The sequence below is a fragment of the Salvia hispanica genome, chromosome 5 (assembly GCF_029641045.1).
Source record: "Salvia hispanica isolate PSC_SH4W2 chromosome 5, Shi_PSC_v1, whole genome shotgun sequence".
Taxonomy (NCBI): Eukaryota; Viridiplantae; Streptophyta; class Magnoliopsida; order Lamiales; family Lamiaceae; genus Salvia; species Salvia hispanica.
This window is the reverse complement of record NC_142696.1, coordinates 42,046,910-42,062,074: the sequence shown is the minus strand read 5'-3', so window position 1 is coordinate 42,062,074 and position 15,165 is coordinate 42,046,910. Positions and strand designations below refer to the sequence as shown.

Below are 15,165 nucleotides of genomic sequence, written 5' to 3'. Positions count from 1 at the left end.
GATGTTGTCTCGTCTCGTCGAGACGAGACCGAGACAACATCGAGTCAGCGATGCAGATGCCCTTAATATCGATGGTAAACGTTGAATAGATTGAGAATAAAAGTGAGGGGACACTCTATAGCTAGTTCCGATGAGTTTTCAATTGTATATTTGTTGGAATATAAAAATATTTTAAAAGAACTCTTAGATTATACTCCCACTGTTCCGCGTTAATAGATACATTTCATTTTCTTCACTCATTTTAGAAATATAATAATATAAATAATCTTCTCTACATTATTATCTCTCTTACTTTATTTTTTCTCCGTTCTACATATTTAATTTTTAATTTTTCAAATAGTGCGAATATGGCTATTATTATTTAACTATTTACTTTTTTTTCTCCACTGTAACTATTTGAAACACCTCTATTATTATGGAACGGAGGGAGTATAAAAAGATGGAATATGGATAATACTAATAATAACGGGTATCATCGGGACTAACAGGTATACCCGCGCGGGTAGTGGTTATACCCGCTACCCGCAAAACTCTAAAACACACTACCCGATCCGCTTCGTTTCCCGTTATCGTCGGGTAGCGGGTACCCAATACCCGGCGGATAGCGGGTCGAGATGGGGATTAGCTATTACCCGCTACCCATCTTGCCACCGAAAATTTCACATTTTCTATTCCTAAAAGGGATTCCAAATTCGAATCCATTTGTGTATTCAATCAGTGAAAAAGACGCTTGGAAACCGATAGTATTATAACTTGTGAGTTGTGAATCTTGTGATCAAATAGATGAAATAATTCTCATTTTTCATGAAATTTTATTAAATTATTGGTTCATTTTTTTTAAATGGAAAGAGTAAAATAAAAAAGAAATAAAGTAAAAGAGAGTAAGTACGAGAAAAATTAAATTTTTTGCTAAAAATTGATATAACTTAATTATCATAAGTTAAAAATAATATGACTCAATTATCTTAGTCTCTAACTCTCAACCAAAGAGAGTAAAGGACTACCATACGATTCAAATTTTTCGTTCTGTCCACCATGTCCAATATTCACTATACATAAATGCATATATATACATATAATAATTGTTCAATTTTGCTAAATTAAATATGTATTCACTTTATAATCATGGTGTGCTGAAAGATAGGTGCAACTAAATAAGTGAATGTGTCAGTAATGTAATGGGAAGTTGATTAATAATGAGTGCCGGATGTGTAAAAACAATATCTTTTTGTTCCTTCATAATGGAGACATTTATCATGAATGTCACTAAAAATAGGATGAACATTCAATATTTATAGTATGTTTTTCACTCAATCTATTATGATGTTGCAATGATTAATTCCAGATATTTTCAGAATTTCTTAAATAGATAGGAGAACGGTATACTCTGCTTGAAGACCGAAAATATTTTATTACTTCCCATCATTGAACGTTTTGTCACATCAATTAACAATTTCAGTAAGATACTACGTCCTCTTTCAATTTCATTAATTTTAGGTATCTGATTGAGTACATATAATACCAAGATGACATATTAAATTTTCATATACGTGACATGATTAGGCAATATTAAATTTAAAGAGAAAAATTAATTAAGTTAGGACAAGAGATAAAGATTCAACTAAAAAAACGTCAAACTTTACAACATATTTCATGTTAGCTATGGGAGTTTGTCTTTTGGCTCTTAAAACCGATGTTTATAACACCAAACGCGAATATACATCTTCAGCTGATATTGATTCGATCAAATTAATTGCAAACTCAAACTATAAGACTAGTACGTACTACTATTAAATAACAGTATTGTTGGAATCTATGTTCGGTCAATAAACTTTGACCAATTATAATTTCAACGAGACATTTAATTTTGTGAAATTAAATGATATAACGTCGATTTACGTTCGGAGTAGATAATCGTGGTATATTCATTTTCTCAAATCCGATTCCCGGTGAGTGAGAAATAAGGGATTAAAGTTATGCAAAATTGCAAACTTAATGAGTTACGAGAAAAGCTTAGGGAATAATTAAGAGAGTTAATTATCCCACATTGGAAGTTACAACCTTATTAAACTAGTATTTAATAAGAATGATTATTACATGGAATAATTATAGTGGACTAAGATGGGCTGTAGAGCCCACACGCGTGCGGCCCCGCCAGCCCCGCCGCGAGCCCCGTGCCCGTGGACTTGGACTTGGCAATTGGTCTTTGGGTGGTCTGGGCCTAGTTGTGGGCTTGGCCCAAGGCTAGTGGGTCTAGGGTCTAATTCTTTTTAGACCACCACCGTTTCCACATCAGCGAGCCAAGCGGGATGACACCTCGTGGCTGACACGTGACAGTCCACTATAATTATTCATCGTGGCTAAATCACACTTGGGTGTTGGTTGATCTGCCCGAAGGTACGAAACCTTTAGGGTGCAAATGGGTGCTTAAAAGAAAATTTAAGGCCGATGGAACAGTGGATAAGTATAAAGTCCGATTAGTTGTAAAGGGTTTTAAACAAAAGGAAGGACATGACTTCTTCGATACCTATTCACCTGTAACGAGGATTACATCTATCCGAGTGCTTCTCGCGATTGCTGCATTGCACAATCTTGAGATTCATCAAATGGATGTTAAGACTGCGTTTCTAAATGGTGAATTAGAGGATGAAATCTATATGGAACAACCCGAAGGGTTTGTAGTTCCTGGACAAGAGAAAAATGTATGCAAACTCGTAAAGTCCCTATATGGATTGAAACAAGCACCGCTGCAATGGCACTTGAAGTTTGATAATGTGATGCTATCAAATGGGTTTAAAATCAACGAGTGTGACAAATGTGTCTATATTAAAGCACTGATAACGAGTACGTTATAGTGTGTCTCTACGTTGATGACATGTTAATCATGGGTAGTAACACTCAAGTGATTAACGAGACAAAAACCATGTTAAAGAGAAACTTTGACATGAAAGACATGGGTCTAGCCGATGTAATTCTTGGAATGAAAATTCTAAGAACATCCGATGGAATCATCTTAACTCAATCTCATTATGTTGAGAAGATATTGAAGAAATTCAATGCCTACGATGGCACGCCGATTAAGACTCCAATTGAATTCAATGTTCACTTGAGCAAAAACAAGGGCGAACCCGTTGCACAAGAAGAGTATGCACGGGTCATTGGGTGCATTATGTACTTAACTAATTGCACTCGGCCGGACATTGCTTGTGTCGTGAACAAGTTGAGTCGCTACACGAGTAATCCAAGCAAAGAGCATTGGAGAGCTCTTGTAAGGGTTTTGAGATATCTAAAACATACTCAAAATCATGGGCTACACTTTTCGAGATACCCCCCGGTACTTGAAGGGTACTGTGATGCGAATTGGATATCCGACAATAAGGACTCACTTTCAACAAGTGGATACGTCTTTACTATTGGGGGTGGTGTTGTCTCGTGGAAATCCACGAAACAGACATGTATAGACCGTTCAGCTATGGAATCAGAATTCATAGCTTTAGATAAAGTTGGGGAAGAAGCCGAATGGCTTAAGAACTTCCTTGAGGATATTCCAGGTTGGTGTAAGCCAGTGCCTCCAGTGTTGATTCATTGTGATAGCCAAGCTGTTATCGGGAGGGCAAATAATGGCTTCTATAACGGTAAGTCTCGACATATTCGTCGACGACATAATACCGTAAGACATTTGATCACAACAGGCGTGATTACAATTGACTATGTGAAGTCAATAGATAATCTAGCGGATCCGCTAACCAAAGGGTTAAACCGTGATCAGATGAATAAGTTGCTAGAGGGAATGGGTTTGAAATCCACAAACTAAAGAATCGTCATAGTGGTAACCCAACCATGATGACTGGAGATCCCAAGAACTTGGTTCAATGGGAAAACTAAGCTATGAGAGTTCGTGAGAAACACTCATCTACATCTATTCCCTAAAGAGCATTAGAGTGTTTGAAAACTTGCCTTGTGGTGAGGATAAGTCTATGACTTTTAATGATTCCTAAGGATCTCAAGGAGATTAAGTTCTCAAAGAGACCGAGTAGGGCAAGATACTCGAGCAGGAATCACCTATGTAAGTGTGAAGTGTGGCCGCTTCAAATTACACACTTATGAATCCAAAGTGGTGTCCAAGGCCACAGAGGACACAAAACGTGAGAACGGATGAGGTTGAGGTGTTTAAGTGTCAACACCATTGTCTCGGAGCACGCCGTGGGGGACTAGTTCAAAGCATCGCGCTACTAGGCCGCCTGTGTATTCGATGGCATTGACTATGGAAGGTTAAAAGCTAAAAGCTACCTATCCTTATGCTTAGGGGTGTCGAAACGGGTAGCGGGTATTGGGTACCCGCACACCCGACCCGATACCCGTCGGGTGTCGGGTACCCGCTACCCAACGGAAACGGGTAACGGGGCGGGATCGGGTAATCAAATTTTTGGTTTTGCGGTTATCGGGTATACCCGATACCCGCTCGGGATACCCGATAATCCCAAAAATTACCCGGTTTTAGTTTAGCATTTTGTAAATTTTAATTTTAATATAATTTTTAAATTATCTGGTGACTCAAACTTCAGCATATAACTTTTCTTTTTTTAAAAAAAACTTTTTTCCTATTAAGAGCAATTAAAGTGTGTTTTTCTATGTACAAATACTAATATATACAGTAGCATATGTAGTGCATTAATAATATACAATAGCATATGTTACACACACATGTATTACTGCACACATTAAATTGTGGATGTTAAGTTTCTAATGATTCATGGAATTGTATGTTATTTAGATGCATAAAATACCAATATTATAACGGATGAAGATTATAAGTTGAGGACAATGCAAATAATAATTAAAAAAAGATTTTAAAAAAATATAAAAAAAGGTCGGGTCGGGTCGGGTACCCGCCATGTCGGGTGCGGGATACCCGACTCGGGTATCGGGTAATACCCGACACAGTGCGGGGCGGGTATCGGGACAACAATTTCGGCCAAAATCGGGTGCGGGTACCCGACTCGTCGGGTGCGGGTACCCGCGGGTACCCGTTTCGACACCCCTACTTATGCTTATATACCTCTCGAGGGTTGAGCTTGTGTCTGCATGCATTTGCATTTGGCTATTTCCACTCATGTGGGGGATTGTTGGAATCTATGCCCGGTCAATGAACTTTGACCAATTTAATTTCAACGAGACATTTAATTTTGTGAAATTAAATGATATAGCGTCGATATACGTTCGGAGTAGATGACCGTGGTATATTCATTTTCTCAAATCCGATTCCCGGTGAGTGAGAAATAAGGGATTAAAGTTGTGCAAAATTGCAAACTTAATGAGCTATGAGAGAAGCTTAGGGAATAATTAAGAGAGTTAATTATCCCACATTGGAAGTTACAACCTTATTAAACTAGTATTTAATAAGAAGGATTATTACATGGAATAATTATAGTGGACTAAGATGGGCTGTAGAGCCCACACGAGCGCGCCGCCGCCCGCCCCGCCGCGAGCCGCGTGCCGCGAGCCTCGAGCCCAAGCCCGAGCCCGAGCGCGTGCCCGTGTCCTTGTCCTTGTCCTTGGATCTTGGCAATTGGTCTTTGGGTGGTCTTTGGCCCTGGTCGTGGGCTTGGTGCTTGGGCCTAGTTGTGGGCTTGGCCCAAGGCTAGTGGGTCTAGGGTCTAATTCTTTTTAGACCACCACCGTTTCCACGTCAGCGAGCCAAGCGGGATGACACCTCGTTAGTATGACGCCGTAAGCCAACGTGACAGTCCACGTCATGACTGAATCTAGAAGCGTCTAGATTCAACCTCTCTAGCTCTGAGCGTGTAACGCCCGAACGTTACAGCTCGTAACCAACGACCGTTACGGTGTGACATTGATGACAGCCATCAAGGTTGCGTTGAACCCTACAGTAGACTAGCATTCTACACACCAGAAACTAGAATCCACACTCTGCATCATACACTCTCTCCTCTCTCTGCATTGTTCTTCTGTCGAAGCTCTGCCCTCTCCTCCATCCAGTTCGCCGGAGCTCTGTTGATAGCGGTGCTGCTTCACCAGAGACGCAGCCGTTTTATCTTTAGGGACGAAACGCCAATCCAAAGAGCACTACCGGGGCGTATCTCGTCTTGTGGAAAGAGGCCTCATCGACTCGGCTAAATTCCTTTTACGGTTTATTTGTTTCGAAATTTCCGTTGTAATTTCGATTCAGTTAGTTCATTTGTATTCCTTCTTTTGGGTTGTATCACGCCCGGCTTATATCTTGTAAATCCAGAAACCAACAAGTATTTCATTGGTCTCCTATATATATGGATTTTAAATGAAAATTATTAAAGTAGTATGTCAGATAGAAAAAATTTTTGTAATATTAGTAAATAGTGATATCTTTATTAGTATACATATTAATGTAACGTGTTGTGGAAATTTTTTCAAAAACAAAAATAGATTAAATGGGTGTTAGTTTGCAAGATTGTATCACATAATTAAATATGTCATGTGTTTGGTTCATGAGATTCAATTCCATAATTCAATCTTAGATGGATAATCATGGAATGATTAGTTATAGTTAACTGTCTATGACTAAAATAATTTCACAACTTAATTTTAGATTATATTTTGGTATTACTATTTTATCTAGTAAACTGAACACCACTCAAGTTTAATAGATAAACCAAAATAATAAAATACGACTATTATTTGGGATAAATAGAATATCCGAGTACAATATATAGGTCATAGGGTGTAATACCTTGAACTGGTTTTGGCTAGAGATATGGTTAGCAATTCGAGCTTAGATTCCTTTTATTTTTTAAGAATATAGTATATAGATTGGGCACAAAATTCCTCTGTAGATAGATTTTTCCAATATCTGCAAAATGGCTTTTTGTATATGTCTTCTGAAATAGCTTGTGTTTTATAATAATTAATAAAATATAAGAGACAGAATAAAAATTAGAATACTATTGGAGATGAAATCCATCAGAAAAAAAAAAGTTTCTAAAAATAGACAGATTATTTACTCCATCAAACAGAGTAATAAATTCAGTATGATGCATCAAACATGTGAGTACGCATGGTTTTATCTATGGGTTATTGTTGTGAAAATAATTAAGCAGTTTAAATCTGATAAGAGAATATAAAAATAATTAGAGGGAAGAATAGAGGAGCACGTGAAGAGCACGTAAGATAACGCAAGAATATGAGCAGAGACGAAAATGCCAAAATGGGTATATGCTTAAAATACGGTTGCCCATAACGTAGAGCAGATACACCAAGCATGTGCCACCTCTCACATAACTGCCACGTCCCTTGCATACTCACACCTTTTGTAATCCTGTTTAAGCTTAGTCACATGAATCATATGCTCGTTTTAACTTCCTAAATTTACAGTTCAAAACAGAGGTTTATGTGATGACGGAAAATGTGTGCATATAGTATTAACTTTGCTGGACTTCATGAAATATACTCTCCCCGTCCGCGAATATGAGTCTCGTTTTTTCATTTTTGTCCGTCCATGAATAGGAGTCCTGATTCACTTTTACTGGTAATAGGACCATCCACTAACTCATTTCACTCTCATTTAATTTAAAATTATTATATTCAAGTGTAACCCATATTCCACTAACTTTTTTCCATCCACTTTTCTTAATATTTCTTAAAATCCGTGCCACCAAGAAATGACACTCCTAATGGCGGACGGGAGGGAGTACAAGTTCGAAATTCTAATAAAAAATTCGAATGAGAGTGATTTCGACTGATGACAAATTATCGGCAATAATATTAGTAGTAGTATAATATTTCAAAATTAATATTGAATAATTTAAAAGATCTAACTATTACCCAAAATGTCAATTTGGTAGTAGTATATTTTTTTAATAGTATCTTTCAAAATATGAATGAGAATCAAAGAATTTTCAATATTCCTAGGTTTTTTACTCAACTTAGATTTTCGGTGAAATCAAAATTGAAGTGGCTATTGTGTGCATGAAGTGGATAATTAATGGGAAAAATTGGTCAACTTGTTAAAATCAGATGTGTATGTCTGGTGTCGAGTCTTATAAGTAGGTAGCAATTGCGACGGATGCGCAAATTCAGGTTTAATTCAAGTCCGAGTATGTAAGTGCGTTAGATGAACTCATGATTATGATGTCGTTTAATTTAATATATCGAATATGTTGTCTATGTTGACATTTTAAGTTTCTAAAACAACTTCTATTCATCGGAATTGTTTATCAGATAAAAAGGTACTAGAAAAAAAAAATGAAATTTCTTGAATGTCAATCAAATTTCAAAAAGCTCGTGATAAATCAATTCAAATTTGTTATTTCTAATACACCTAACGACATATAGGCATAGTTTGTATTGTCAGTACCAAACTATAATTGCTACGAAAGGCACAAATGCGATACCACCTATAAATAATAACAACGCATGTCCTAATTCACATATTTTATTGAGAAATTTATCTGAAATCACCCAAACGCAATTTTATCTTTAATGAAAGCAAACATAATTTTAGAATTTTTGAACTCGCATAAAGAAAATTTAATTTACTCGTCACATTATTTTGATTATTCAACAAACTCGATCACATTCATTTATAAGTACAATATTGACATTGAATATAAAGAAGTGGAATGTGGTAGTTTGATTTTAAGACGGAGTGAGACTTCGATACTGATGGCCCAAATATATGCAATCTGTGATCTGTCAATTGCTACTTCATTAGTTAATTACTTGAGAATTGAGATCATATCTTATGTATCCCATGCTAATCCATTTCTTCTAAAATTTCTAAATATTGTTTGTGAGTTTGTTTTGCGATCATTTATAAAAATTGATTATATCTAGTTATGTTATACAGTGACGGAACTATAAATTTATACAAGTTGATTGTAATTTATATATAGTACTAAAAAAAATATTTATGTTATAGATAATGGTTTACAACTTTTGCTAGCTACACATTTGAGATAACTATAATGAACAAAAGTTCAATAAATCTTCAGTACAGTACATCAAATTATAAAACACAAACCACCGTTACAATCTTATGGAATAAATAAATAAATAAAATATTGAGTCTAAATTCTCTATCTTTAAATAATTGGTCATCTGATTAATTGAGAAATCAACACTGACTCTCTTTTAATAATTGGTCATTTTTATGTTGAATAAATTTTGGAGTAATGCTCGTAGTACTATATTTTAGTCGCAGCTGTAATTTTTTGAATATTTTAAAAATGTTTAATGTAATTTTCTTAAATTATACATTTAAAATTCCAAAATACTGTTAATTCATCTATATTATCCACCGTATTAAGTTATTCATTTTTTATGAGAAATTCCAGAGCCATTTCAATTTTTTAATAAAAATTATACTTTTAATTTTTTTTCTTTATTTACTTAACTAGGCAAACACTAATTTTGTGTAAAATTTCCGTTATTATTTAATTTGATAATTATTATATCAAATTCGGGGAGGCATATCCAGTACGCCTTTAAAAATTGTGGATACAAATTTGTAGAAAATAGAATTAAATGAAAGTTGAGTTAGGTGATTAGCCCAAACATGAAGCCACCTTTAAATTCCCCCTACCCCATTCCTCTTTCCAAATACACACTCACCAAAGCTCAAATTTGCATTTCCGCTAGAGACTCATTTCATTTCTGCAAATGGGAGAGGTCTCTTTCTCTCTCTCCCCTCCCGCGCTTTCTCTTTCCCTGCTTTCAATGTCCGCCTCATTTATGTTTTCCCTTTTTTGAGCAGGAAGAGAAGAAACCGGAGGAGCCCAAGCCGGCGCCCGAGGAGGAGCCGCCCAAGGATGACAAGAAAGCGGAGGAGCAGCCCCCGCCGCAGGAAATCGTCCTCAAAGTTTACATGCATTGTGAGGGCTGCGCTCGGAAAGTCCGCCGCTGCCTCAAAGGATTCGATGGTAAGTAACTACATTAATTAATTAATTAGATCTCTCATTTTATTTGTTTAAAAATCTAATTAGGATTCGATGGTAAGTAACTACATTAATTAATTAATTAGATCTTTCATTTTTAAAAAAATAATAGTGCATGCGAGTAACTGATTTGTAAAAATTTGCAGGAGTGGAGGATGTGATGACGGATTGTAGGACGAGTAAAGTGGTGGTGAAGGGGGAGAAAGCAGATCCGCTCAAGGTGTTGGAGAGGGTTCAGCGGAAGAGCCACCGCCAAGTGGAGCTCATCTCGCCGATTCCGCCGCCTCCCGCGCCTGAGGAAGCCAAGAAGCCAGAGGAGAAAGAGGCGCCCAAGCCTGAAGTCAAGAAAGAGGAGGTCTCATTAATTAATTAATTATTTTTAATTTGGTGTTGATTAGTTGAGAATGAGAATGTTGATTGGTAAATCATGTGATTTGTGTGCAGCCGCCTGTGATTACAGTGGTGTTGGGAGTGTACATGCATTGTGAGGCCTGTGCTCAAGAGCTCAAAAAGAGAATCCAAAGAATGAAAGGTGATTTTGATTTTCAGAAAAGAGACTATTGAATTAATTTTATGTTTCCCTTTTCATCTCTATTAGCCTTTCCCATCCTTATCTCCTTTTCCATCTCTAGTAGAGATTGGTTTTAAAAGAAAAAAGATAAGTCCAAGATTCCGTTTGAATTAATCCCAAAGTCAATTCAGTATATACAAAATTAGTAAAATAGAATTATTGCAGGAGTGGAGAGTGTAGAGCCAGACCTGAAGAGCTCACAAGTGACAGTGAAAGGAGTGTTGGATGCGGAGAAGCTGACGGATTACGTGCACAAGAGAACCGGGAAGCACGCCACCGTGGTGAAAGTGGAGGCGGAGGCGAAGAAAGAGGAGGAGAAGAAGGAGGAGAAGAAGCCAGAGGAAGCGGAGAAGGAAGCCAAGAAAGAAGGAGGAGGAGAGAAAGAGAAAGAGAAAGAGAAGAAAGAAGAAGGCGGCGGAGAAGCGGCGGCGAAGACGGAGGCAGCTCCGGCGGCGGCGGAGGGGGAAGAGACGAAGGTGGTGGAATTGAAGAAGAATGAGATGCAGATGATGCAGTACTATTACAACCCAAACTTCTACTACCAGCAGGTGCCGCCGCAGCCGGTGTATCCGCAGAGATTTATGCAGGAATACCAGCTTGAATATCCACCGCCGCAGATGTTTAGCGATGAGAATCCGAATGCATGTACCGTGATGTGATACCAAGGGTATAATTGGGAATTCAACTTATAGTGGTGGCCACATGGGTATACTGTCCCATCTTAATATGTTGTTCTCTCTCTCTCTCTCTCTTCATGTGGCCCTGTCTGCCCTCTAAATCTACATTACATACCCCTCTCTTACTTTTACCTTTCTTTAATCTTTCTTACATACCCATCAATCAGTAATAATAACAGTAAAATAATAATATACTTAAACAGTTGAACCTATGGCCTTTCTGCAAACAACACTAATTGGACTACACGTTAATTACTAATTCATGTAGTGGCCAAATCATCATCTGTTACACCAACCTAGTCTTTTTACATGACTTTCTGTTGGTGGCCCTTTTCGCCTTTTTTATTTTATTTTTAAAAATTATAAATAATGGTTTCCGATTTAACTTGAATTTTCTATATATCGTTTCTTTTAGACTTCAAGATAGACTGAAATGTCTTCACTGTATAAATTGGAAACTCAACTTTAAGTTGGGTACCCAATGTTTGAAATTTATTAATGAAGATCCAATCTTAACATTTATTCTAGTTTGGACCCAATTATTTAAATTTCATTTATGAAGATCCTATCTACACTTTTTAAAACGAGATCACGATTTAAATATTCTATTTATATTAAAACTCAAAATTGATTAAATAATTTTAAACTGGTGCCTTGACTGTTAGCTAGCCCATCATATTGTCCAACTCTAATCTCGCCTATAAGATTAGGTAAATTTATATTGCAAAGAATGTTAAAATTGAGTATATTGCTACTCCATATTATAACGATTTGATCTAAATTGCAAGTAATTAACCCCAAAATTAAAATTGGGTATTCGTAAACACAAATTAAGATTGGTCATGCTGCAATGACGGATCCGGATGGGGATGAGGTTAACCGACTCTATCGTGGTCCACCACCTTTAGAGTTAGCTGCAAGACCCATGGTGCGACAGCTCTGCCCTAGCCTTTCGGAGTTTAGCTCCACTTTGATACTACATCCCGATTCGGCTTTTCGATGCCAGCAACTTTGTCCGACTTCACAAGCTCTGTTTACATGATCATCATTGGAGGGTTGATGCATTTAAAAGCAAGGGGAAAACTAGGACAAAAGAGGATAAATAGTCATAAAATGAAACTGACTGGTAGATATAATAGGTGAATTTGTGAAGGTGAATTAATGTGGGGAAAACAATAGGAATTGAATGCCACACAATCCAAATATAGAACTGAATGGTGTGCGGTTGTTCTATGTCATTGTGGCACGTCAAATGTTTATCTCTAGTGACATATAGTGACAACATTTAGGTAGATTGAATTATCCGATGAGTCGGTTATATATATATATAAAATAGGGAAATAATGGTTGGTAACCGATTTTAACTTATGTGCTACTTTATGTAATGAGAAAAAGTATTTTGATAGTAAAATTGTTTAATTGTATATAGTTAGAAATAAGGTGGAGTATATATCATGTGATTATACAATGGATGCATTGAACATTTATGAGATGGAGATATTTCATTTTAGAAGCATGGCATCTAAGTAGTTGATGATGGTGGGATATTCTGAAATGGGAGATGTCTCTCTTTCAAATTTTGGAGTTTTACTACGTTTGTTACGTCTAATATGCTGCACTTACCTTGTCATTATGTAATTTTGCGCAAGTGGAGAAGCAATTATGAGCTTTGGACTATATTTTAATTGTTTTGGGTAGATTTTACATAAATAATTATGAATTTGAAGAAAAGCTAGACTCCATTTCACCTCCTCAAGTAAATAATCAATTAGACTATGTTTGGCAACATAAAAATATTGTTGGTGAATAGTATCACCTCTTGCATATTGATTAACTATGTTTGGTAACATAAAATTAAGAAGGTAGATCTGAAATCAAAATTTACAAATAAGGTGTATCATATGATATTCTTGCTTCTTATAATTGCACCTAATATGGCCACAATGTTATTGACCATCAACTTTTTGACGAAGTCGATAAATATGGATCAAAACATATTGTTTCGGCAGTAGCTATTACACTTAATGTGTAAATAAAAAAATTATTTTCCAACAAATTTTTTTTCAGACAAATTTGAACTTTAAAATGATACAAGTATTTAGTAGTGATGTACTGAGTATATTTATAGGGTGTTCGGTTTAGTAGATCGGAGATGATTAACTATTATAGACATAGTGGATGGTTGTCGGTGCGTGGACACGTGCAATGAGCGACTCATATTTCTAAAGTGAGCGGGAACATTAATAAAATGAAACACACTAGGACCGAGGGAATACACGAATATGCAAAGTATTAAATGAGAGTTTAATAGATTTTATGGATGCTATTCATATGAATAAGAAGTTATATTCTTCTCTAGTGGTCATCTTAAAAGAATCTTAAAGTTAAGCGTGCTTATAATGTGAGTCATAATGTGAGTCTGTTACAATTTTGCAATGAATGACTAATGAGAAGTGTTTCAAAAAGTATATGAATAAGGACAAAACATACTGAAAACACTTGTGTTATTATGTAAGGACAATCGTCAATATGAAAGTTGGACAGTTACAACTTCAATACTTAATCTCAAGACATGCCACATTGCAATAATGGTCCTAATTTATTAATCCTAGCCTTTCTCAATGACATAGTAATTAACTTCGATGAGTAACCGAACTTCCCCTATGGTATAAAGTTTTATCTAACAAATTCCACCACTTTTTATAGAATTAAATATATCATATCTAATTTTTCAATTTCAGTAAGTGTGATATGTATACTAAAGCACACAAACGAGGAATAATGTACGTGAATTATAATATAGGTACGAGGGAGATCGGGATCGAGATGTAGAAGATCACCAATCGCAAATTTATTGGCCCACTTTATCAATTGATTACCTCTGATTCATAAACCATTCAATATTCTTTTTGAACTAATGTGACATTATATATAGATTCAACCATTCATTTACTCAATGATTTTTCATGCCATTATTAATGGGGTACATAACTTATTCTTGTACCACAGCATGTGCGCTCATATTTATGCATCCCATCCAACTTGCTATGGAATCTTACTGTACCACTTTTAATCTAAGCACTCGCATTTTAGATTATTAAAATGTTTAAAATTTGACCTATTGGTCTAGCATCTTGAATTTTTGTAATTTGTGTGATCATAATTAACATAATACTCCGGTCAAAGAAAATTCGTGGTATATTGATTTCTTTAATTACAAAGTACTACTATCACATTGGCACTAATTATTAATTTATTATTCCTAATTTTAATATTCTTGAGAAGGTACTGCATCTTTTAATTATCGTCACATGCACTTAATCTTATCATATACTAGTAGTAAAGATGGAATGAGCCCCCATTTTGGGTCCCACAAACTTAGGGAATATTGATTTAAAGGAATCCAATCATTTTTATTAAGACACTTTTTTGTAATAATAGAAGAAAGATTTGGACCAAATTCTTGTCACGAGGTAATGCAATGCATAGTTAGTAATGAGATATCCTGACATTTATTACAGGATTTATATTATAATGAGAGGCTGCATCCGTAGCCGTTACATCTCCCGCCAAGATTTGCAACCTCTCTAATTTGGACTATTTCGATTTGCAGTCACGTCCTACACATTCTCACATCTCAAGGGAGAATCTAATGTAATTTATCACTTCTTCTATTATTACCATTATTTTTTCTGACAACAGATTATGTTAATCGATTCAAAATGTAGTTTAGACGGAAAAATGTTTTAATAAGAACGAGATTTACAGTTTTATTTAACGTTTTTTACATCACCCACTATGGTGTTTCCCTATGATGAAGTGGTGACACATCATCAACTACTTCAATTTCTACATTCTGAAAAAAAAAAAGAATGGAAAATAAAAAAGAAAATTAGTTAGAGGAAAGTTTAACAAAAATGATCAACAAATTTAAAAATAAATAAATTCATACACATGTCTGCTCATCCAATCTCATAGTCGCCCAATC

General features: G+C 35.8%; 1 protein-coding gene across 1 annotated transcript; it reads left to right on the top strand.

Moving 5' to 3' along the window:
• The first annotated feature begins 9,507 nt into the window (after nucleotides 1-9,507).
• LOC125190255 (heavy metal-associated isoprenylated plant protein 7-like) lies at nucleotides 9,508-11,308 on the top strand. Its single transcript, XM_048087509.2, has 5 exons — nucleotides 9,508-9,663; nucleotides 9,749-9,914; nucleotides 10,076-10,284; nucleotides 10,374-10,461; nucleotides 10,666-11,308. Exons 1-5 carry the CDS (start codon nucleotides 9,655-9,657, stop codon nucleotides 11,157-11,159), a joined length of 966 nt encoding a protein of 321 aa, XP_047943466.1. The 5' UTR covers nucleotides 9,508-9,654; the 3' UTR covers nucleotides 11,160-11,308.
• Nucleotides 11,309-15,165: the final 3,857 nt, after the last annotated feature.

Excerpts from the sequence above, each read along its gene's own strand:
- LOC125190255 (XM_048087509.2), top strand. Across the intron at positions 10,285-10,373 it reads CTGAAGTCAAGAAAGAGGAG|CCGCCTGTGATTACAGTGGT; the intron begins GTCTCATTAATT and ends ATTTGTGTGCAG. Across the intron at positions 10,462-10,665 it reads GAGAATCCAAAGAATGAAAG|GAGTGGAGAGTGTAGAGCCA; the intron begins GTGATTTTGATT and ends GAATTATTGCAG.